This window comes from Schistocerca cancellata, chromosome 2 (genome assembly GCF_023864275.1).
Source record: "Schistocerca cancellata isolate TAMUIC-IGC-003103 chromosome 2, iqSchCanc2.1, whole genome shotgun sequence".
In the NCBI taxonomy this organism is placed as follows: Eukaryota; Metazoa; Arthropoda; class Insecta; order Orthoptera; family Acrididae; genus Schistocerca; species Schistocerca cancellata.
The window spans coordinates 1,115,707,482-1,115,732,517 of NC_064627.1; the positions used below are offsets into that span (position 1 = coordinate 1,115,707,482).

General features: G+C 42.0%; 1 protein-coding gene across 2 annotated transcripts in view; it reads left to right on the top strand.

The window, feature by feature from the left end:
- Window positions 1-25,036, top strand: part of LOC126163148 (hexosaminidase D-like) — a 195,068-nt gene that overhangs the window by 125,646 nt on the left and 44,386 nt on the right. For both annotated transcript variants that reach the window (XM_049920077.1, XM_049920078.1), the window contains one exon: window positions 3,475-3,642. In XM_049920077.1, the coding sequence (XP_049776034.1) occupies window positions 3,475-3,642 (168 nt within the window). The remainder of the gene's footprint in view (window positions 1-3,474; window positions 3,643-25,036) is intronic.

The following is a 25,036-nucleotide window of genomic DNA, read 5'->3' on the forward strand; positions in this document are numbered from 1 at the left end:
GGTCTCAATACACCTCCCTGTGGCACACCTTATGTTTCTTCTAGATCTGACAGTGATTCTCCATCCAAGATAACAAGCTTCATCCTCCCTACCAAAAAGTCCTCAATTCAGTTACAAATTTCAGTTATCCTTTATGATCATACTTTTGTCAGTAAGCATATGTGTGGTACTGAGTCAAATGTGTTTCACGGAAATCAAGAAATACTGCATCTACCTGACTATAGATGACGTAATCAAAGAGTCTCTGCTTCATTTGTGGTTCAGTTGTGGTTGTAGATAATGTGAAGTACCAGTTCAGTTTGTTGGCAGGGACAATGGAATAAGCTGCAGCAGGTTTTTTCATAGGGCAGCTGGTTTATTTCTTTTGCCAGTTAATGTATAGCCATGTTTGAGTTTTGCATTGAGAGTCATCGGCTGTTTTAGCTCCTCAGCAAAGGTGCAGGTTTCTTTCTATCTTTTTCAATCTTTGGGGGGGGGGGGGGGGATATATTTGTTGTATACTTGGGTAAGTTTGTTAGTAAATTGATTGAAATTTTCTTTTACTTACGAGAATGGAATACCATAATGGGAGAAAAATGGAAATATTAATTAGTGTAAATGAATTGTTTCCATTGGTTTTGGACTTTGGCTCAATGAAATGGAGCAACTTCACTGAGTACAGAGTGGAAACTTTTGTAATCACTTGCTATATATCATAACATTTACTCTGATTCCAAACGGGTATTACTATTGACTTATGCTATATGTTTATGATAGTCTCTTTTTAATATCTAGAAAAATGCAGTTTTCATCATAGTGTGTTTCAGTTTCCGAACCTGTCACTGGGAATATCATTATCAACATAAGCACAAGATTATAGCATTGTTACAGGAAAAATACAAAATTGCACGGTGCACAAACAGATGCGACTGTACACTTACAAAATTCATTTTGTTGTTGTTGTGGTCTTCAGTCCTGAGACTGGTTTGATGCAGCTCTCCATGCTACTCTATCCTGTGCAAGCTTCTTCATCTCCCAGTACCTACTGCAACCTGCATCCGTCTGAATCTGCTTAGTGTATTCATCTCTTGGCCTCCCTCTACAATTTTTACCCTCCACACTGCCCTCCAATATTAATTTGGTGATTCCTTGATGCCTCAGAACATGTTCTACCAACCGACCCCTTCTTTTAGTCAAGTTGTGCCACAAACTTCTCTTCTCCCCAATCCTATTCAATACTTCCTCATTAGTTATGTGATCTCCCCATCTAATCTTCAGCATTCTTCTGTAGCACCACATTTCAGAAGCTTCTATTCTCTTCCTGTCTAAACTATTTATCGTCCATGTTTCACTTCCATGCATGGCTACACTCCATACAAATACTTTCAGAAATGACTTCCTGACACTTAAATCAATACTCGATGTTAACAAATTTCTCTTCTTCAGAAACACTTTCCTTGCCATTGCCAGTCTACATTTTATATCCTCTCTACTTCGACCATCATCAGTTTTTTGCTCCCCAAATAGCAAACCTCCTTTACTACTTTAAGTGTCTCATTTTCTAATCTAATTCCGTCAGCATCACCCGACTTAATTCGACTACATTCCATTATCCTCGTTTTGCTTTTGTTGATGTTCATCTTATATCCTCCTTGCAAGACACTATCCATTCCCTGCTCTTCCAAGTCCTTTGCTGTCTCTGACAGAATTACAATGTCATCAGCGAACCTCAAAGTTTTTATTTATTTTCCATGGATTTTAATACCTACTCTGAATTTTTCTTTTGTTTCCTTCACTGCTTGCTCAATATAGAGATTGAATAACATTGGGGAGAGGCTACAACCCTGTCTCACTCCCTTCCCAACCACTGCTTCCCTTTCATGTCCCTCGACTCTTATAACTGCCATCTGGTTTCTGTACAAATTTTAAATAGCCTTTTGCTCCTGATTTTACCCCTGCCACGTTCAGAATTTGAAAGAGAGTATTCCAGTCAACATTGTCAAAAGCTTTCTCTAAGTCTACAAATGCTAGAAACGTAGGTTTGTCTTTCCTTAATCTAGCTTCTAAGATAAGTCGTAGGGTCAGTATTGCCTCACATGTTATAATATTTCTTCGGAATCCAAACTGATCTTCCTCGAGGTCGGCTTCTACTAGTTTTTCCATTCGTCTGTAAAGAATTCGCGTCAGTATTTTGTAGCCATGACTTATTAAACTGATAGTTCTGTAATTTTCACATATGTCGACACCTGCTTTCTTTGGGATTGGAATTATTATATTCTTCTTGAAGTCTGACAGTATTTCGCCGGTCTCATACATATTGATCACCAGATGGTAGAGTTTTGTCAGGACTGGCTGTCCCATGGCTGTCAGTAGTTCTAACGGAATGTTGTCCACTCCTGGGACCTTGTTTCGACTTAGGTCTTTCAGTGTTCTGTCAATTTTTTCACATAGTATCATATCTCCCATTTCTTCTTCATCTACATCCTCTTCCATTTCCATAATATTGTCCTCAAGTGCATCGGCCTTGTATAGACCCTCTATATACTCCTTCCACCTTTCTGCTTTCCCTTCTTTGCTTAGAACAAAATTCATATTTTACAATAATTGGAACCACATAATTGTGGACAACTAGAATCTCTCTTGACCTTGCTGTTGATTGGGCATTATACTCTCTCCAGTCTCTGAACAATGACAAGAATTTACAAATACCGTATTATTCCATATAAAAGTGAATGATTTTTTAATGAAAAATAGTAGTGCCAACGAAGCAACACTTCATTTGATTGGCATTGTAAATACACATAAAGTGTGTATATGAGGTAACAAAAAGCCAAGGCTAGTGAGGCAGCACGTAAGGGATAGCCCAAATGCATGACAAAGTCATCAGCCCACTTTCCTCCCAGAAAACACGTGTTATTGGTTGCTGTTAACTTGGATATTCTTCAGAAGTATGCGATACCCTAATTCCAGAAGATGCAGCCCCATTAATATTTCAGCTAGATGAACACCACCACATGGGGCAACATGTATCTAAGAGTCGTTGGGTTAAGAATGTCTGATTTGGTGGATTGGAAGGGATGGCTCAATACCATGGTCATCGAGATCACCAGACACCACCCTGATGAATTCTTTCCTTTTTGGATATGTCATGACCAAGATGTATGCACCAAAAGGGATATTTGCACATTGTATGAAAGAACCATTCAAAGTGTTGAATGCATCATCCATCAAATGCTGCAAAATATGTGGCTTGTGACAGAGTAGTGTTTTGATATTTTTTGTTTCACCAGTGGTGATCGCATTGAGAGCATGAAATGAAATTATATGTGAATGAAAACTTTGATTATGTGTGTGCATAAGCCTAATATTGTGTATGAGTCAGTTTTAATTATAGAATTGTGATCACTTTAAATCTGAGTAAGCATTCTGGGACACAGTGTATGTAAATGTCTTTTTTCTTTCTTTCTCTTGCTTATATCATGCTTTTTTTTCCAGGTATGATCACTATGCGATAATGTGTGAACTGTTGGCAACCTCTCTACCAAGTCTCGCTGTGTGTCTGAGAATCTGGATGGCAGGCACTTACAGCAGTGATATACATACAACTGTAGCCAAAGCTCTTGGCTACTATGACACACCACTTTTCCTCAACCCTTATCCAAGGTGAACAGTTTGCTTTCATTCCTTATTATCAGAACGTATTAATCATCAGTGGTGATGGTCAGTTAATATTTATTTTTAACAACAGTAATTTTGCAAACAGGTAAACCATCCAGATATTGAATTTAACCTTAAGAGAATAATTATCAAGTCCATATCTGGCTTGAAGCTGTACATCCTACTTTCCACTAACCGCTTACTCCTCTCCCCTGCCCTGATCCTCCTATTTTAATCTTTGTCTGCCTCCACAATTTTTTCCCTCTACTGTGCATATCACTGTCATGTTAGCTGTTTTAACAAACTCTTTATCCACGTTTCTTGTAGTATTTTGTTTGGAATTAACCACGAAATTGGACATGGTTTAACATAATAAAAATAACAACTGGGAAAAGGCAAATGAATTCAAGGTGTTACAGATTTTTTTTTTTACAATATAGAAAAAATACAGTTTATTAATAACAGTAGCACATATATGGATGAGTAATTAATATACAAATGAGTCTTATCTTCAGTACATGCTACACAGTTTGTAGGTTGCCAGATGAACGAAAAGGAGAAGGCCAGGTCAGAATGGGTTGTGAAACATAAGTGTTGGCAGATCTGCTAGTAACAAAATGTGGTACATTGTTCGGTCCATGATATATGTGACACACAAAACTTCATAAATCTTTGGAAAAAGAGTTCAGAGCTGAAATAATACAAATTGAAAATATAAATTACCACAGTCAGTCACATTTATTGTTCCTCTCACTGTGTGTTATAGAGGATTTGATTTGATTTGATTTGATTTGATGCCTCCACCATCTGGTGGCTTTCTTTCAGTTAACAAGGCATAGAAAATTTGTATTTATGACTTTTTGAGGGCACTCATTGGTACTGTCTGGAAACAGAACACAAAAAGATTGTGTATTATAGGCCCAAATATATGTGAATGAATTATTGTGGAAGTCAATAGTAATTTTAACATAGATTTAATTATCTTTCAATGGACAGGCTGCTTTTCTAGTTGCATTTACATCACACAAACCTTCCACAAACTGAACTAATTATAGTGCACTAGGTGCTAACAAGTGCAAAGAGCATATAAAGTAATAACACTGCCAACAGTGGGAAGTGTTACATAACATTTTATTTATTAGTATATAATTTCTGTTCCTTTCGCTGTAGATACTTGGTGAAACATATGTGTATGAAAAAACACTCTTTCATTAATTAATGAGTGAAAAACTGGCAGATAAGCGTATTTTTCCACATTATTATTATTATTATTATTATTATTATTGCTATAGTAGTTGTCGTTGCATTTCCCTAGGACATGTTTTAGGCCCTCTCTATTCCTAACTTATCTAAATGGTTTAGGAGACAAACTGAGCTGCCCTCAGAAATTACTTGAAGATGATGCTGTCATTTACCATCTAGTAAAGTCATCAAAGATCAAAACCAATTGTAAAATGATTTGACAAGATATCAGTGTGGTGTGATAAGTGGCAATTAACATTAAATAACAAAATGTGTGAGGTCTTGCACATGAGTATTAAAAGACAACTGTCAAATTTCAGTTACATGATAAATTATTCAAATTTAAAGACTTTCAGTTTAACTAAATACCTAGCAATTATAATTACAAACAAACTAAACTGGAACTGTCAAATAGAAAATATTGTAGGAAGGGCAAACCAAAGAATGTGTTGTTTGGCAGAACACTAAGAAACTCCAACAAATCTGCTAAAGAAGCTTGTCCAATCTCTTCTGGTGTACTGCTGCATGATATGTGATCCTTACCATATAGGATGAATGGGGGACATCAAAAAAGCTAAAAGACAATCAGCTTATTTTGTATTGTTGTGATAAAGGGGAGACAGCGTCACCAAATGTTATTAAACTTCCATCAGATTGGAAATCAACCTTGCGCCAAATGCCATCAAACAGTAAGATATCAAACACTTTGCATATCAGAATCAACTCTCTCTCTCTCTCTCTCTCTCTCTCTCTCTGTGTGTGTGTGTGTGTGTGTGTGTGTGTGTGCAGGCTTATGCTGCATAGATTTGGAATTTCATGGCTATGATGAGAATGCAGAATTATGTGAGATTGTCACACTATTCCTGGAAGCACATTTCCCATTGCCATAAGTTCTTTCTTCAGTTACCCTTTCTAATACGTTTTTCTTTTGTATTATCTGCCCATTTAATTTTTAGCCTTCTTCTGAGTAGCACATTTCAAATGTTTTAATTTTCTTGTTTTTCAGTTTTATCTTCCATACAATGTGACCCTACGTACCAAAATTTTTCTTCAGTACAGGCCAATATTTGATAGCAGCAGAACTCTTTTGTACATTCTTTTCAAAAAAAATTGTTTTGTTTTACATCGACTCAAAGTAATTCTGTATGTCTCTGTACTTTATTCCCATGCCTTTCAAGATTTTGTACATATTATTCCTTCTTATACTTCTTACAAAGGCATTCAATTAGATTTAATCTAGACTTCCTCATTTTTGAATCATTCCAACATTTAAGACGGATGTTAATGCCGCTGTTATATAATTTCAGCACAGGGATAGTGAAGCTAGTGCTGGTAGTTTCTGCTCATGCAGCATATGGCAAGTGCAATATTCAGATATTTAATTTTCCATCATGATTACAGTTTCCCCACAATACAAATGAATAAAAGACTTACTTTGATAGTTTGCAACAAAACTTATTTCAGTAGAATAAAAAGTGATTGGAAATCAACCTTGCGCCAAATGCCATCAAACAGTAAGATATCAAACACTTTGCATATCAGAATCAACTCTCTCTCTCTCTCTCTCTCTCTCTCTCTGTGTGTGTGTGTGTGTGTGTGTGTGTGTGTGTGGTGTGTGTGTGTGTGTGTGTGTGTGTGTGTGTGTGTGTGTGTGCAGGCTTATGCTGCATAGATTTAGAATTTCATGGCTATGATGAGAATGCAGAATTATGTTGGCAGAGATGGAAGCAAGAAGAAACACAGTTAACTACACTACTGGCCATTAAAATTGCTACACCATGAAGATGACATGCTACAGATGCGAAATTTAACCAACAGGAAGAAGATGCTGTGATATGCAAATGATTAGCTTTTCAGAGCATTCACACAAGTTTGGCGCTGGTGGCAACGCCTACAACGTGTTGACTTGAGGAAAGTTTCCAACCGATTTCTCATAAACAAACAGCAATCGACCGGCGTTGCCTGGTGAAACATTGTTGTGATGCCTCATGTAAGGAGGAAAAATACGTACCATCACATTTCCGACTCTGATAAAGGTCGTATTGTAGCCTATCGCGATTGCGGTTTATCGTATCGTGACATTGCTGCTCGCGTTGGTCAAGATCCAATGACTGTTAGCAGAATATGGAATCAGTGGGTTGAGGAGGGTAATACGGAACACCATGCTGGATCCCAACGGCCTCGTATCACTAGCAGTTGAGATGACAGGCATCTTATCCACATGGCTGTAATGGATCATGCAGCCACGTCTCGATCCCTGAGTCAACAGATGGGGATGTTTGCAAAACAACAATCATCTGCATGAACAGTTCGACGACGTTTGGAACAGCATAGACTATCAGCTCGGAGACCATGGCTGCGGTTACCCTTGATGCTGCATCACAGACAGGAGCGCCTGCGATGGTGTACTCAATGATGAACCTGGGTGCACGAATGGCAAAACGTCATTTTTTCAGATGAATGCAGGTTCTGTTTACAACATCATGATGGTAACATCCTTGTTTGCCGACATCATGGTGAACGCACATTGGAAGCATGTATTCATCATCGCCATACTGGCGTATCACCTGGCGTGATGGTATGGGGTGCCACTGGTTACACGTCTCGGTCACCTCTTGTTCGCATTGACGGCACTTTGAACAGTGGAATTTACATTTCAGATGTGTTACGACCCGTGGCTCTACCCTTCATTCGATCCCTGCGAAACCCCACATTTCAGCAGGATAATGCACGACCGCATGTTGCAGGTCGTGTATGGGCCTTTCTGGATACAGAAAACGTTCAACTGCTGCCCTGGCCAGCACATTCTCCAGATCTGTCACCAATTGAAAACGTCTGGTCAATGGTGGCCGAGCAACTGGCTTGTCACAATATGCCAGTCACTACTCTTGATGAACTGTGGTATCGTGTTGAAGCTGCATAGACAGCTGTATCTATACATGCCATCCAAGCTCTGTTTGACTCAATGCCCAGGCATATCAATGCCGTTATTATGGCCAGAGGTGGTTGTTCTGGGTACTGGTTTCTCAGGATCTATGCACCCAAATTGCATGAAAATTTAATCACATGTCAGTTCTAGTATAATAATTTGTCCAATGAATACCCATTTATCATCTGCATTTCTTCTTGGTGTAGCAATTTTAATGGCCAGTAGTGTAAGTATTTGATGCTATGCAGTAATGAATTCATTTTGTGATTCAGAAGATAATAAACTGAAAATTACATTCATTAACACAGAAATGAAATGTGGGCAATGTGCAATTCCGTGCCTTTGTATGTTTTTCACTTTACATACAGGGTGTCCCAGGAGGAATGGTCAATATTTAGTGATATGACAGGAACGATCATTCGAAGCAAAAAGTCTAGTAAACAAAGGCCCAAAAATGGATACTTTAATAAGACTTATGACCATTTCTTCATCTTCAATATTGTGAAACAAATCTCTTCTACTGCATGCTCTTTGTTTTCCATATTTTGGGAGGTGATAGTATACATCAAAACAAGAAAAAATGTCTTGATAAAATGCATGCCTTAAGAGCAATGACCACTTGTTCAATATATAAGATGTGTTTCACAGTAGTGAAGATCAGTAAATGCTCATAGCTCTTAAGGTATTCACCTTAGTGCCAATGTTTCCTGGACATTATTTCCTTGTTTTGGTCCATATTACCACATCTCAGAATATGTAAAGCAAAGAGTTTGCAGCACAGTACTGAAGATGAAGAAGTGTTCATAGCTCGTCATCTACATCTACATGATTATTCTGCGGTTCATACCTCATTGCCTGACTGAGGGTTCATCAAACCACCTTCAGACTATTTCTCTGCTGTTCCACTCTCTAACAGCTCGTAAGTGAAATAAACACTTGTGGCATCGACAGGTCACACGACCATGTAAAGCATGATCTTTGAACTGTAACTGCTCTGATGAGCCACCATGTTAATGTTCCAGTCAGCCTTTGTACCTTGTACAATGTACACATGTATCTTTCTTCGTGCTGAAATATGTGTATGTATCGACATGTAGGGTAACAGTTTGTAGCATATACAGTTATCGTATTCCTGTTTCCCATATTGGTGACCCTGAAATTTCTACATCTTCCGTGACTTCCATGCTGGCTGTGTGGAATCAACAGGTTTTACTCCAATGCCCTGCCAATGGTTGTTTCGCCGCTAACAGACAGTGATTCGTGATCTCCAACGAAATTAACCTCAAACTTTACATCTCTACAATGGCTGAGTGGTATGCTGTTACCTCAAACAATGTACTCAGGTTTTGTGTCACCAGATTGTGCGCGTCTACATGTGAAAGGTGAAGTGGACGATTTCCAGAATCGAGTAATGATCAATTGCTTGTGTAGTGTTCAAAGGGACCCAAATTCGCACACGTGCTTTGACACGCTGCAACATCGGTTACAGTAGTGCCGTGTGCAAAACACACACGAGGTCAACTGCTATCAAGCTATGCCAGTTTTGCCTTCCTCACAAATTAATAATGGACATTTTTATACATCAAGTTCACCAGGCTCAACCACCAGATCTGTCGCCCAGTTTCTTGACCACATGGGTTCAAGCACACCCGATGGTGCTTTGCCATCCAGGAACATTGTACCACAACAGTGTGACCGCCAGCAGGTTTCACCAGTGATGTATGGTCCCACCACACAGGGTGCGTTTCCGATGTGCACAGAAAACTCTCGCTGTTGCCACACCAAGTACCAAACCACCCCCCACCTACCCCTCCTAACTCACGGGGGGCCCTGATTCCGACCATAAAGCCCCAAGCTCCTTCCACAGTACCGTCTGTGCCTGCCACAACGGCCTTCCGCATCATTTCTGAGGTGGGCAATTTAAGTACTGTGCCTTATCCTCTGGTCCAGTTTACGGGCCTACCTCACGCGCCACTCATCTGTTCATTCCCATGGTACCGACCGTGCCTGCCGCGTCATGCTTCCATGACTCATCAGGGACATTGCAACCGGCTGTTGTTTGGGACATGTTTGCTAGTAACACACCCATGCCAATAGTGCTGGGTTACAGGACAGCCTATCCTACCACGGGATAGCAGGCCTTCCAAGATACGCCAAAGCCACCCTCGTCGTCCCTCCCCCCCACCCCTCCCTCCCTCCCCCACACCCTGGTCATTTGCCGAAGCTACCTCCTTTATATGAGGACAACCCTGTTTCATGGTTTGCACTTGTGGAGTACCTTTTCGATTTACATCAGGTGACTTATGACAGCTCTAAATTTCTATGTCTCATCGCGCACCTCCATGACCACTCAGATTTAATGTGTGACCTCCTCCTTTTGCCACTGCCACCACCAAAATGCGAGTTCACCAAGAAGACAATATTGGACCGACTGGCCTGCTTGCCACAGGAATTAATAATCAAGATCCTGCATGAGGAACATCTTGGGGACTGCACACTGTTGCAACTCTTGCGACGCCTTCGGCTACTTTTGAGTGAACACACGATGCCAGACGTTACCCTGTGGGCAGTATGGTCTGCCAAGTTACCTACCGACCTGCAGGTACACCTGCTACCACACTCCTTTGAGTCTATTGGCTCTTGCCTTCGCATAGCAGATCAGCTGTATGCACTACCACGACAAAAACAACCAGCACACCTCTCACCGCTGGTTGGCACTACGCCACCTGTTTACCAGCCGTCTGTGGGCAGAGGCAGGGTTGGTTCTGCCTCCACACCATCTACACCACCGGGCAGTACTCATTCGCTCTCTCCTCTTTCGGAGTACTCAAGAATCGCACATGCATCATGCATCCTGGTTTACATTCCGGAACAGATCAACGAGGACAAACCTCCTCCGCTGTCACAATCACCACCACTGCCACATCTGGCTCATCCATACTGTTGATACCACCAGATTTTCAGGGATGAGGCCAAGAAGTGCAGATTATCTTGCCAGCACCCAAACGCCGACTGCAGGATCTAAAAGACGCCAGGGCCTGCGGGGAACTTCACAGGGGCTCTCAAACATTGCACTCTGTCCACTTGTCCTCTCAACCCAAGCGGTCATTTATACGTGACCGACATTTCGTCACGGCTTATTTTCCTAGTTGACACAGGCGCTGACATGTCCATCATACCTACATCGTTGGATCCTCCCATTTTTTCATGGCCAAAGTCACTTCTACGCGCTGTCAACATATCAGCATTACAAACTGTTTGCTCTGCTAAAGTTATGGCGCATCTATCTCCTTCTCTACATTTCCCGTGGACTTTTTACATTGCCGACATTGACAAACCAATTCTCAGTATGGATTTCTTGTCCCATTACAAACTCTCCCCGAAAATAGCCCAAGGTTCAGTGCTACACCACCCTTCCGACACTCAGATACTGTGCTCAGGCATTTATGCTCGTCATTCCGTTTATGTCATGACGTGTGACTTGGTTCACGAGTGCTCCATCCTCACGGACAAAATTGTGACCTGTGTCACTAATCTGATGTCAGTGTACGATGCAGCGGCGCATCTCTGTCATCAAAATGATGAGTTGAAACAATGCATTGCTCACACTTTCGATGAGCTCACCGTGGCTCATATCTCACTGCTGCAAATGCAATCCACAGTTCCTTCACCTGATTGACCTTCATCAGCAGACACCAGCATGGACGCTCATCAGGTTAGTTCAAAAGCATTCATTGTGTGTGACAATTCGCGTTTAGTGATCTCTGCACCCGCCACACGCTTGCTATGTGCAGTGCCATGTGTTCCAAACAGTGCTTCTAAAGACAGTCGCACGATGCGAACACACCCACTGCGTAGGCAGCCGCCTAGCGCGTTGGTAAACATTCCCCTCTCTTGCGCGTCAACCACTTGATTCAGCGCCCATCGCTGTTCCCCGTGCGATGTCAGTGCCTCTCTCGCCCACGCCGTTTAGTCAAGGCAAAGCTAACAACAGACAGTCACTGTTACCTCGATCCACTCCGTAATGCGTGCTCAGCCGACCTCTCTAAACAAGCACACGCCGCGCTCATGCAATAGGCATGTGACTTTCCTGCTGCTTTTTCCCACTCACGCTAATGGCTACACCTCACCGGGCCCCTTGTCCCAAAACTTCACGTGAGGACTTTACTCAGCATCATAAGCAGTTCTCAGTCTCTTCCATCACTGACGTAATGGCACACAAGATAATTACCACTGCCTGCCCTCCTATTAGGCACAAAGTTAGACACCTCAAGCCCATTAAGTTGAGCACAGCCCGGCAGCAAATTAACAAACTTCTGTAGGCAGGCATTCTACAGCCATTGGTCTTCACTGATTCACCTTGTCACCAAACACAACAGTTCTTTGCGAATGCGTGGTGATTACAGATGCCTAAATGCTTATACTATCATGGACAGTTACCCAGTGCTGAACATAAACGATTTCACCCATATGTTATCGGGTGCCACAATCTTCAGTGTGACTGGCTGTAAATGTGCCTATCACTAGATTCCCGTAGCACCGGAGGACACTCCAAAGACTGCTGTCATCACGCCGCTCGGTGTGTTCCGATACAACTTCATGCCATTCGGCTTAAAGAATGTGGCACAAATGTGGCAATGTTTCATTGACTCAATCATATGACAGTTTGAGTTCTGCTTTGCATACCTGGATGACATCCTCATTTTCAGCAACTCGACTGAGGACCATGAAGATCATTTATCCCAGGTCCTCCAGGCCTTGAACTCCAACGGTAATGAGGTCAACAAAGATAAATTCCAATTGCGCCTATCTTCTGGGACATTTTTGGGTTACACTGTCTCTGCAGACGGAATACAGCCTCCCAAATCCCACATGCAGGCTATCACGTCATTGCCACCCCCGGCAACGTACAAAGAACTTCAACGTTTCGTGGGTACTATAAATTACTACCGTCGACATCTACCTTCTGCCGCCACTGTGCAAGCCCTGATGAAAGATTCGCTGTCCGGCAAATAGATTTCGGGCCTTAAGCCAGTCCGTTGGACTGAACCTATGCTAGAGGCCTTCAGGGCTCTGAAGACAGCATTAGCTCACGCCGTCGTACTTGCCCACCCCGATCCGTCTGCTGAGTTGTTTATCACTACGGACGCCAGCGACATCACGGTTGGGGCAGTATTACATCAACGCAAAGGCGACACGGTTTCACCCCTTCATTTTTTCTCTAAAAAAGTGTCTACAGCACAGAAGAAATATTCCGCTTTTGATAAAGAACTTCTGGTGGTCTATGAAGCTGTCAAATACTTTCGCCCTGACATCGAGCGCCGTTCTTTCTTCATCTTTACTGACCACAAACTACCGGCAGATGCCTTCTGCAACCCTCCCGAGGACCCACCCCCTCGGCGTTTCTCCCACCTTGACCTGGTCTCTCAATTTGCTATGGATGTACGCTACATCAGAGGTACGGAAAACATCCCCGCTGATTTCTTTTCGTGGATCAATACCGTCTCACGCATCATCAATTTGTCCAACCTCGCCGCTCTCCAGGCCTCTAACGAGGAATCTCAAGCTCTCTTCATGGATCCTCAGACATCGCTTGTGTTTACCAAACCCAAGTTCCCCAGCATTTCGAACGAAGTGTGGTGCGACTGTTCTACTGGCACTCTGCAGCTGTTGCACCCTCCCACATTGCGCCGACAAGCCTTCGACACCTTGCATAACCTCTCCCACCCTGGGGTCCGTGCCACCACACGCCTCGTCATCATGTACATATCGACCTTATCGACCCTCTGCCTCCATCAGAGGGCCACAGATATATCCTCACCACAATCAACCACATGTCTCGTTGGGTGGAAGCTGTTCCTTTACCCAACATCACAACAGAAACCGTGGGTAAGGGATTTGTCTCGTCATGGATCACTAGGTTCGGTTGCCCGTCCACCATCACCACCGACCAGGGTCGACAGTTCGAGTCTGCACTTTTCACGATTCTATGTAACCTTCGCGGTATCAAAAAAATTCATACAACAGCCTACCACCCACAAAGCAATGGTTTAGTGGAACGATGGCACCGCACCCTGAAAACAGCACGCAGGTGCCATGTTTGCCTCTGGTCTGAGGCGCTTCCTTGGGTGTTACTCGGTCTCCATTTGACCTTTAAACCTGACTTACAGGGAACCATCTCCAAATTTGTTTTCGGTGAGAACCTGTTTCTACCTGGGGAACTTATCCTGCCTCAAGCCCCCAAGGATTTTCTCATCTCCCCAGATTTTATTAGTAGAATGCACACCCGCCTGTCAGTCATTCCCCACCGGACACTTACATGCCAACCGCACTCAACAAATGCTCCCACGTTATGCTCAGGGACGATTCCGTTAGACAACCTTTGCAACCCCCATACCTCGGCCCCTTTGAAGTACTCCGGAGGGGCAAGACGACATTTGACATTATGGTTGAAGATCGCCTGCAGACCGTTTTGCTACACAGGCTCGAGCCTGCTTTCGCGGACTATGACGCACTTCTACCGTCCCAGTCGGACCATCCGGACAAATTTTCCATTGCTGAGCACGATAATGAGTTAGCTCATCCCATGGTAGGGTCTTCTCCTTCTGACGATTCGTCACCACAGTTCGCAGGTTTCCCAAGCATGTTACCGTCAACCCCATGTGCAGGTTTTGATGACGTTTCATTAGCGGAGAGACTTGCTCCCCGATTTACAACTTACGCTGCAATGTACCACCTAACCGCATTGACGACGTGTCGATTGTCGCTTTCGACAGCCGTGTGCTCGTGCTCCTTACAGACACTGCAGTCTCGACACTCAACGAGGAACTAGATGTCAAGATAGTGCATAGCCTGTCCCTCCCCCGAGAGTGTGATCCATCAAGAGTTCGTGTGTTCATCTCCTCAGATGACTCGATCTGCATTAGGGGCAGGCACGCTCGCAGGCCGTACCCCTCCCCACACCTCTACTCCCGGGCCGGCCAACGCATTGTCCGCCCCCGCTGGCTGTCCGATTACGGGACCTGCAGCCCGTCACCGCCCCTTCACACGCCGCCCTGACTAAGATGGAGCTTCCAGTCTGTGCCTGCCCCCTCGCGCTACTCACTCCGATGCCGATGCCCACACGACCTCCCCACAGGCCTGACAGGCCCTACTGCGGGGGAGGGGCTGTGTGGCGTCAATAGGTCACATCGACCACGTAAAGCGTGATCTGTGAACTCTAACTGCTCTGACAAGCCACCATGTTAATGTTCCAGTCGGCCTTTCTACCTTGTACAGCGTACACGCGTATCTTTCTTTGTGCTGAAATGTATGTATGCATAGACATTTACGGGAACAGTTTGTTGCATATACAGTTATCCGTATTTCCGGTTCCCATACACTTAACTCTTTCTGAATGATTTCTGTTATTTTGTTACGATGATCATTTCTCCCTATGTAGGTTGATAACAGTAAAATATTTTTATATTCAGAAGAGAAAGCTGGTCACTTAAATTTCCTGAGAAGATCTTGCTGCAACGAAAGACACCTCTTAATTTATGCATTTTAGAGCTTCTTTTTTGCTTCATATGATCCTTCTGACCATATCCTTGTGTACTGATCATTCCTCCTTGGCCACCCTGTACAATGATGTTATTAGGTATTCGTAATGTAGACCACCATGCCTGCTTTTTGAGGGATTGGATCGATGTTGCCAGAAGGCTTACGAACTGTATTCGAAATTGAATGTTACAAGTGAAATAAGCACTTGATTACCCAGACTCATGTTAATTTACATAGCTGTGTAAATAAAAACAAGAAGAAACCCTAAAGAACAAAACTATCAAACATAATGTACCATTTATGGTTGTAACACTATAACCAATGACAGAATCTATACTTTATATTCAATTGTTGAGTTATATAGTGTGACACGAATTTATCTGCCATCATGGTATTAAATCAACAGAAATTGTTGCAATGGTATACTTGCATCCCTGGCCTCCTATTGTCATGATTTTTCTTTTGGCCTGTTCCTATTGCTCTGGAAATGAGACATAGAGGTAAATGTGCATATTCTGCATAGCAAAATATCCAGGATTCTGTTCTTCCAGATTCACTTGTCATGTACATTGTTACTAAACAGGTTTAGGAAAGCTCATGAGACTGAATGAATGACAATGATAATACCAATAATGAAAAACTAATTTTTTATTACAGAAGTAGGTTCACAATTAAATATAGAAATAGGCTGATGATTCAGATGGTGCAGTGCAAATGTTTTCTTAGCATTTCATTTCTGAATTCTGTCCTGACTGTTTCCAAAGAAAAAATAAAAAACTAAAGCAATACATACCAGCAGTCAGAGATCCAAACCAGCAACAGAACTTGTATTAGATCATGAGACAAACATGGTGCCATGGAACAAACATGACACCACTTATTAGCTCTCCACAATTGTTCTGGTCGTAGTTAATGCTGCCAGTTCACAACATGAAATACAAAATCAGTTGAAATTTTAGTGTGAAATGACCATCCAAGGGTTGAAAATTAAATTTACGATTTCACTGTCATATAAACCCAATGATTATTCAGATTCCTTCATCAGTATGGAAAAGAAATATTACGAGGATTTAGCAGGATCAGTCAGCAACAATGCAGAAAGTGAGTGAATGATCATTAGGTGCCAAAAATCATCAGTAATATTGCCAAGTGTCAACTGAACTAGCAACATGAACAACTTCACGGACAGCTCGCAATGCCCTCACTGCTATCCACAGCCTGCTCCAGCCAGCCCTTAGTGTAGCTGTGCTACCAGCTGCTGATATGAGGGACAGCTTCAAACCAACAGCAGATTAAACTACTGAAAAATACAAATGAATTGAACGCTTTATACTGTTTTGCTTGTGTTGAAAGCAAATTCATACAAAAACTCATGTCCAAAATGTCAAGGAACAGTAAGATACTATGCACCGTTGAACTCAGACTGTATCTACATCAGGTACTGTGTCGTACGCAACTACGATATCAGGAGTACCTACAGAAAGTTTTGAGTTATTATGGATAAGTTACTGGCATTGTGTGAAAGGCTGTTATTCTATAGAATGCCTAGGTAAAGTATAGAATGCCTAATAGTTTTTGGAAAACTATGGAATATAATTTTTTTGTGTAAATGTTACATACTTTTCCTAGGCATTATACAGCATGGCCTGTACCATTTACACAAAGTATTGAAAGGGCACGAGATTAGAAGCCTCTATTAATTAATACAAATTTGAAACTAAAAGAACAAAAGTACAAAATAAAGCACAAGATATTCTTTCCAGAAAATAGTGAAAGCAGAACTGAGATTGAAGTACTTGTTGCAGTAAGTATTACATTTCTTCTTCTTCTTCTTCTTCTTCAAAGAAAGCACTTTACATTTTGGCAATTTGATCATGTTCATACATTTCATGGTTTAAAGAAGAAAGCAATCAGAATATAGTTACCAGTAAAACACAAAGCAGAACTGGGATGACCTACTTGCAGCAGAGTAGGATAGAGTGACATTTTGAATTGCACTTAGTTTTCTTTTTCTCTGAAAGGCACCTCATATTTCAGCATTTTGTGTTGCAGATACACTTAACAAATCCTTGGCCACTTCCTGTGGTCTGAGAAGCAGCTGGAGATTGGGGAGGTATTTCATAGTCAGAAATGTCTCCTATTCTGTTAAGTTCTTTGGACATATGGTGAATTCTGATCTTGTGTAAAGCTGCTTCAAGATTCCTTCTACAGTTCCATGTTGATAAAAACCATCTTCCTTCACATTTGTAACAACTGCCAACAGGTTGTGTGAGACACCCCACCCTTTTTTGACATCAGGAATCGAAACTCACACATTGACACCAGAAGGAACAGGAGGCATTTTTTTTTTTTTTTTTTTTTTTTTTTTTTTTTTTTTTTTGTCAGAATCCCTTTTTCATTTTTTTGGCCTGAATCTGAAAGTTCAGTTTCAATTCCATTTTACTTTGGATAGTTTTCTCAATATTGAAGCAAACCCTGCACAAAATGCTAACCCCATAACCTTCTACTTTGTCGCCGTCATCAACTTTAACAGTATGTCCACAATGGTATGAACATTTTTGCCACAATTTTGGCATATATGAGCACCACTGGTTTCTTTCAAGCAGACGAAACACATATCAGAAAAAAAAGGATTTTCAGTAACCACAGAAAGGGAAGGCTATAATCATGGTTTCATCACTGTTTTTGTTTCCCCTATCATGGATTACTTTCTCATCTATGTCTTTCTTTCTGCTGTTTTGGTTGTTTGTATGCTCTCTATTATTTTTTCCCACTCTTCCTCAGTCTCTGCATCTTGTAAAACATTGTCAGGCAGGGGTGATGTCGAGAGACCTACTCTAGCTCCACAGCCAAACACAGAATTGTATACTGACCTGTTAATCCCAGAAGGAAAAGCTCTGTTTGTATAAGTTGGATAAATCACAGTCTGTCCTTCCAGCAGCTAGTTTTTTCATCTTGCATCCAAGCATGCAACTTACTTTCAGTGTCCTGATTTGTTCTTTCGGCACTACTCTAACTCCTCTGACATTGTGAGTGGCGTAGCTTACCATGCACAATCTTCAAGGTGGGTCAGCACTACTTTTAGCTGCTTAGGACATTTTTTGCAAACTCCTTGCCATCATCAGACAGGCAAGGGGGGGAGCACCAACCAACGTAAATATGTCAGTGAGGTTGTAGGTTACATCTTCCACTCTCTAAGATTTCGGAGCCCTGAGAACTACAGGCTTAGTGTAATGATCTTGGTAGACCAGTATAAAGTTGTACTCTCTATCAGGATGGGACTGAAAATCAATGAGATCGACCTGACTATGAGAATTGAATAATGAAAATCTTTGGTTTGACCACAACACCTTTTTAACGCCGTTTTTCTTCTTGTGACAAGGCTCATGAAGGTGAGTGTTTGACTCAGTATCATGATGGTTAAGGCTCTTATACTTGGTGAAAAATCTTTCCACATCCTGTCCCACCTTCCATGATCAATAACCAAATGGGCATTATAGGGTACGTCAAATAACTCTGAGTCTGGAATGTAAAGTTGAGTAGCACTTGTACCTTCTTTTAACAGGATGGATTAACTTAGTCTTATTCTTGACCATCATTATGCGATAGTGTTTCAGCAGCCAATAGTCCCGTGGTTCCTTATTCATGGTTGTCTTAGCCTTTTTCATAGAATTGACTAATCTTTGATAACTGTCTCCAGTTAGGAAAACATAGTTTTTAGCAGCATAGGCTCTTATTTGAGATAATTCATCACAGAAAAGTCATTGCGTGTCAGCATGGCATGATTCCTGCCTTGGCACTACACTCCCTTCCAATATGGTGATACAAGAACAACAGGAAAGGATGACAGAATAGTGAGTTGGAACTTCAGCTGGATGCTTTACACTGGAGAACAATTATGGTGATATCTGTGGCATGATAGCAATATGCTGTCCTCACAACCATTAGATAAAGTCCTGAACTCCACTGCAAACAGTGGTGGTGAGGTAAAAAATTTGCCAGCAGACTATCCGTAAAGTATACAATGCCTAGGCAATGTATAAAATGTCAATCTTTTCATACTTTGACATCTGATTTTAGGCATTGTATAAATTACTTAGGCATTCTGTAGAATTCCAGATTCCACACAGTGCCAGTAACAGATATATCAATGCCATGGAGTAATAAATCAGATTGTGGATTCACGAGAAAAAATTGAATGTGTGACTACTGAAGCAGAACCAAAAACAAAGGAATGTGCAGTAGTGCTCTTTCATACATTTTTTAAACTCCAGATGTACCAAAGGTAATGCATACTAACAAGTTTGTTCATTGCTTCTGTAATTTTTCACATCGTGTTTGATACTGGGATGATGAACTATTTACACATTCATGTCACAGACAGTTGCTTTGAATCTCTTCCGAGACTTTCTTCTGTTTTGTTGGTGATGTAACTTGGTATCCATAAAGCAGTCAATTATGGATATTCCTGTGAGATTGCCAGGAGGCATATGACACGGATGGTTGAGATTCGTCACTTACTTGCGACAGTTAGCAGCTCAGTTAAAGTAGTAGCAAAAAGAAGTGATAAGATACAGCTGTTTCAGCAAAATTGGAACGTATTCTGAAAGTGGTTACCATTTTAGAAAGTGAGCACTTCACAACTATGCAGACAAGATATTGCTGCAGTGAATGCTCTCATATTTCCATAATTGTAACTGAGATAGATAACTCACAACCTGAAAGATGGGAGTATGGATACCTTATCCACCTCTCTGGAGTCAAAAACTTTTACTTTATTAACTTAGTGTGATGCCTTAAGTGGGAATTATTCAGAATATGTCATTGAGATGACAAGAAAAAGTCAAGAGAATGTAGCAGGATCACTCAGTCCCACATCTGCAAAACACCGTTATGATAATAGAGTTGCCAGTCAGTGCCTACTGTGTTGCAAAGTCATGACTATGCTAGTGTAAAAAAAAAATGTGTTTTCCTAGATGGAATCACACAAGCACAGATCCAGTCATCCAGTCCACCGTGAGACACTGTGCTCTTCAAATTTCAGATGACCATGATTTCGAATCACTGTGAGGAACAACTAGCAACTTAAATGATGTGTGGTATACAAAAATGAAGGGCTTTCTGCATAGAGTTCTGACTGCCTGATGAATTAACACTTTCCAAAATCAACAAGATAGGCAATAGTGTGAGAAGTTCAGAAAATCCTTCAGTACATCAGTAAGTGACAGGGTGAAACTAATATTCACCATCAATTGGATGGGACCTGTGTAGAAAGGTATTTTATTGATTACACCTCACAATAATTCCCATATGAATATTCTGATATTTTTGTACTAACAATGCCTTCAGGAGCAATCAGGTAGTACATTAGGAGGGAACTGTACCAACTTCAGAATACTGCATCAACCCTGCCCACACTCAATGGTAAGCATGCTGATCTGATTGTTATTTTATTTCTTTTGATCTGAAGTGTACTGTAAATAGAAAAAGTCATTCATACAATACCTCCAGTCAGTGCTTTTTACTATATACTTCCTCACCTATAGGTGAATATGTGAAAATCAAAAATATTTCTCACTCAGGAGTAAAAAACATGCCGTCAACATGTATAGTATGAATGATAATTTAAAAACATTAGTTAGCATAATGTAAAGAATTAGTTAAAGATTTATTTCTGTTTAAGTAATCTAAAACAGGCAGCAAATGTGATATTTGCAGTTGTAAAAATATCAGCAACAGTAACGCAGTTTATACTCTCCAAAGTGATGATTAGTAACTGACACTATTGCTGGGGGTTGAGGCAGCACAGCGCTGTCCCACAGCTACTGTCAGTTGCCAGAAAATGGGTCCCAGAGAGCTGTGGCATATGCGGCATTCATAGGCAGACGGCCTGTCAAGATATCTGTTGCAAAAATGTTACTGGATGGAACTGTTTTTACTGGTGTGTCAGAAGGTGTAATACATTGTAGCTGTGCTACCATTACACTTGGGACATCAGCATTGAGATGAAAAGTACTACAAAAATTTAGGCAACAGTTGTGAGACATTGTGTTCAGACAATGCGTGGTTTACCGCTAGACCACTGGTGTAGTTGTCACGGAATACTTCGTACAGGAGACAAGACCTTCTTCAGAAACTGCCATAGCCCACACTGTTGCCAGTTTGTGCAGATAGGCAGACTTAGAGTATTACCAGCAAAGCCATGTTATTTGTCGCAAGTCATGATCATCGCAGACTACTTCTCTGCAGCAGCCAGCCACTGGCTGGGTTTTATGCCAAGGAGTGTGCCTAGCCTGTGATGGAAGGAATCCTCTATGGTACATAGTCAATGTAAAGATACTTATAAAGACTTCTGCATAATATACACTCCTGGAAATGGAAAAAAGAACACATTGACACCGGTGTGTCAGACCCACCATACTTGCTCCGGACACTGCGAGAGGGCTGTACAAGCAATGATCACACGCACGGCACAGCGGACACACCAGGAACCGCGGTGTTGGCCGTCGAATGGCGCTAGCTGCGCAGCATTTGTGCACCGCTGCCGTCAGTGTCAGCCAGTTTGCCGTGGCATACGGAGCTCCATCGCAGTCTTTAACACTGGTAGCATGCCGCGACAGCGTGGACGTGAACTGTATGTGCAGTTGACGGACTTTGAGCGAGGGCGTATAGTGGGCATGCGGGAGGCCGGGTGGACGTACCGCCGAATTGCTCAACACGTGGGGCGTGAGGTCTCCACAGTACATCAATGTTGTCGCCAGTGGTCAGCAGAAGGTGCACGTGCCCGTCGACCTGGGACCGGACCGCAGCGACGCACGGATGCACGCCAAGACCGTAGGATCCTACGCAGTGCCGTAGGGGACCGCACCGCCACTTCCCAGCAAATTAGGGACACTGTTGCTCCTGGGGTATCGGCGAGGACCATTCGCAACCGTCTCCATGAAGCTGGGCTACGGTCCCGCACACCGTTAGGCCATCTTCCACTCACGCCCCAACATCGTGCAGCCCGCCTCCAGTGGTGTCGCGACAGGCGTGAATGGAGGGACGAATGGAGACGTGTCGTCTTCAGCGATGAGAGTCGCTTCTGCCTTGGTGCCAATGATGGTCGTATGCGTGTTTGGCGCCGTGCAGGTGAGCGCCACAATCAGGACTGCATACGACCGAGGCACACAGGGCCAACACCCGGCATCATGGTGTGGGGAGCGATCTCCTACACTGGCCGTACACCACTGGTGATCGTCGAGGGGACGCTGAATAGTGCACGGTACATCCAAACCGTCATCGAACCCATCGTTCTACCATTCCTAGACCGGCAAGGGAACTTGCTGTTCCAACAGGACAATGCACGTCCGCATGTATCCCGTGCCACCCAACGTGCTCTAGAAGGTGTAAGTCAACTACCCTGGCCAGCAAGATCTCCGGATCTGTCCCCCATTGAGCATGTTTGGGACTGGATGAAGCATCGTCTCACGCGGTCTGCACGTCCAGCACGAACGCTGGTCCAACTGAGGCGCCAGGTGGAAATGGCATGGCAAGCCGTTCCACAGGACTACATCCAGCATCTCTACGATCGTCTCCATGGGAGAATAGCAGCCTGCATTGCTGCGAAAGGTGGATATACACTGTACTAGTGCCGACATTGTGCATGCTCTGTTGCCTGTGTCTATGTGCCTGTGGTTCTGTCAGTGTGATCATGTGATGTATCTGACCCCAGGAATGTGTCAATAAAGTTTCCCCTTCCTGGGACAATGAATTCACGGTGTTCTTATTTCAAATTCCAGGAGTGTATGTAAAATGAAGCATAGGGCTACAGATAGAAAAATGCTGAATGAGATGCATTTGGCTGTCAAGAGCACAATGCACAGTGTTGACTGACTTCTCTAGCAGAATATTATCAATAGACCCTTCACAGAACCTGAAGAAATGACATTTGTTTGTAAAGGCTCCTCGTGGCATCGAAGTTAGTGTCTAGACACTCATGGACTAGACAGGAACTGAAATTGAAGGTAGCAAAGCAAAAGAAGAAATGCTTGACTATGTTGTCAAACATTTCTTCACAAGGGAAAACCCAGGAGTGTTTCCCCCAATTTAATTCTCATAGCACTACAGTGATGAGCGAAATTAATTAAAACTGAACACAACTCCAGGGTATGATGGAATCCCTATCAAATTCTGTACTGAATTTATAGCTGAGTTAGCATCTCTTTTAACCATAATGTACTGAAGATCCCTCAAACAAAAAATACTGTTCCTAAGATTGGAGAAAGTGGAGTTCACTCCCATGTACAAGAAAGCCAACAGTAATGATCCACAAAACTTTGGTCTAGTATCCTTGAAATCTGTTTGTTGTAGAAACTTAGAACTAATTTTGAGCTCATACATAATGAGACATCTCAAACAGAATTACCTTCTTCATGCTAACCAGCACAGATCTGATAAACATCAATCGTGTGAAACCAGACTTTCATTTTCCTCTCATGACATCCTGAAAACCATGGTATCAGGCAGATAGGTGCAGTGTTCTTGACTGTCAAGAGGTATTTCACTCAGTGCCACAAATATGCTTAATATTGGACATACACTTGTGACTGTATTGAGGATTTCTTGGTGGGAACAGGTAGCTTGTTATCTCGGATGGAGAGTCATCAGCACATGTAGAAATTCCGTCATGTGTGCCCCACAGATCTATATTGGGACCCTTTCCATTCATGTTGTATGTTAATGACCCTGTGGACAATATTAATTGTAACCTCAGACTTTTTGCAGGTGATTTAGTTGTCTCTAAAGAAGTACTGTCTGAGTAAAGTTGCACAGATATTCAGTCAGGTCTTGATAAGATTTCAAAGTGATGCAAAGATGGGCAACTCACTTTAAATTTTAGGAAATGAAAAATTGTGCACCTCACAAAATGGAAAGAAACATAGTGTGCTATGACTACAGTATCAACGAATCACAGTTGGAATGTGTCAACTTGTACAAATACTTCGGAGTAAGAATTTATAGTGGTCTGGAATGGAACAATCACACAGCCTTTGTCACACATAAAGTAGGCACCATATGTGAAATGTGTTTCATTCATCTCATAATGAACATAATTTCAGAACTTATGTCTGATGTACAGGAGACACGTCAATGTTACAGTTTGCTTATTTAAAATTTTTTCAAACTTACAGTATTTATATATACTATAACTATCATAAATTTTTATTCCATTTTAGGGATCCAGCTCAAAGTATCACTTCGTCCTTCATGAAATCTTCCACAGAGCAGTAGCATTGTTTAATTAGAAAATTATGTAACTGGCTTTTTAAAAAATTTATCTTCATATTAATTATGTCACACCCTTTTATTGTGTTGTGAATTTTCATGGCTATATACTGAGGAGTCTGAGCATGCACTTCAGTTCATTGGTAAAATGCTATGAAAATGCAGTCAGTCTACAAAGGACATTGCAAACAAACCAGCTATGTGATCCATCCTAGAATATTGCTGGAGAGAGTGGGATCCATATCAAATAGGAATAACAGGAGATATGTAGTGAATACAATGTCGGGGAGCACAAATGGTCACAGGTTTGTTTGACCCATGGAAGAGTGTTACGAAGATGCTGGAAGATCTGAATTGGTAGGTGATTGAAGAGAGATGCTGTGAAAAACTATGTAGAAGGTTCTATAAACAGGTTTAAGT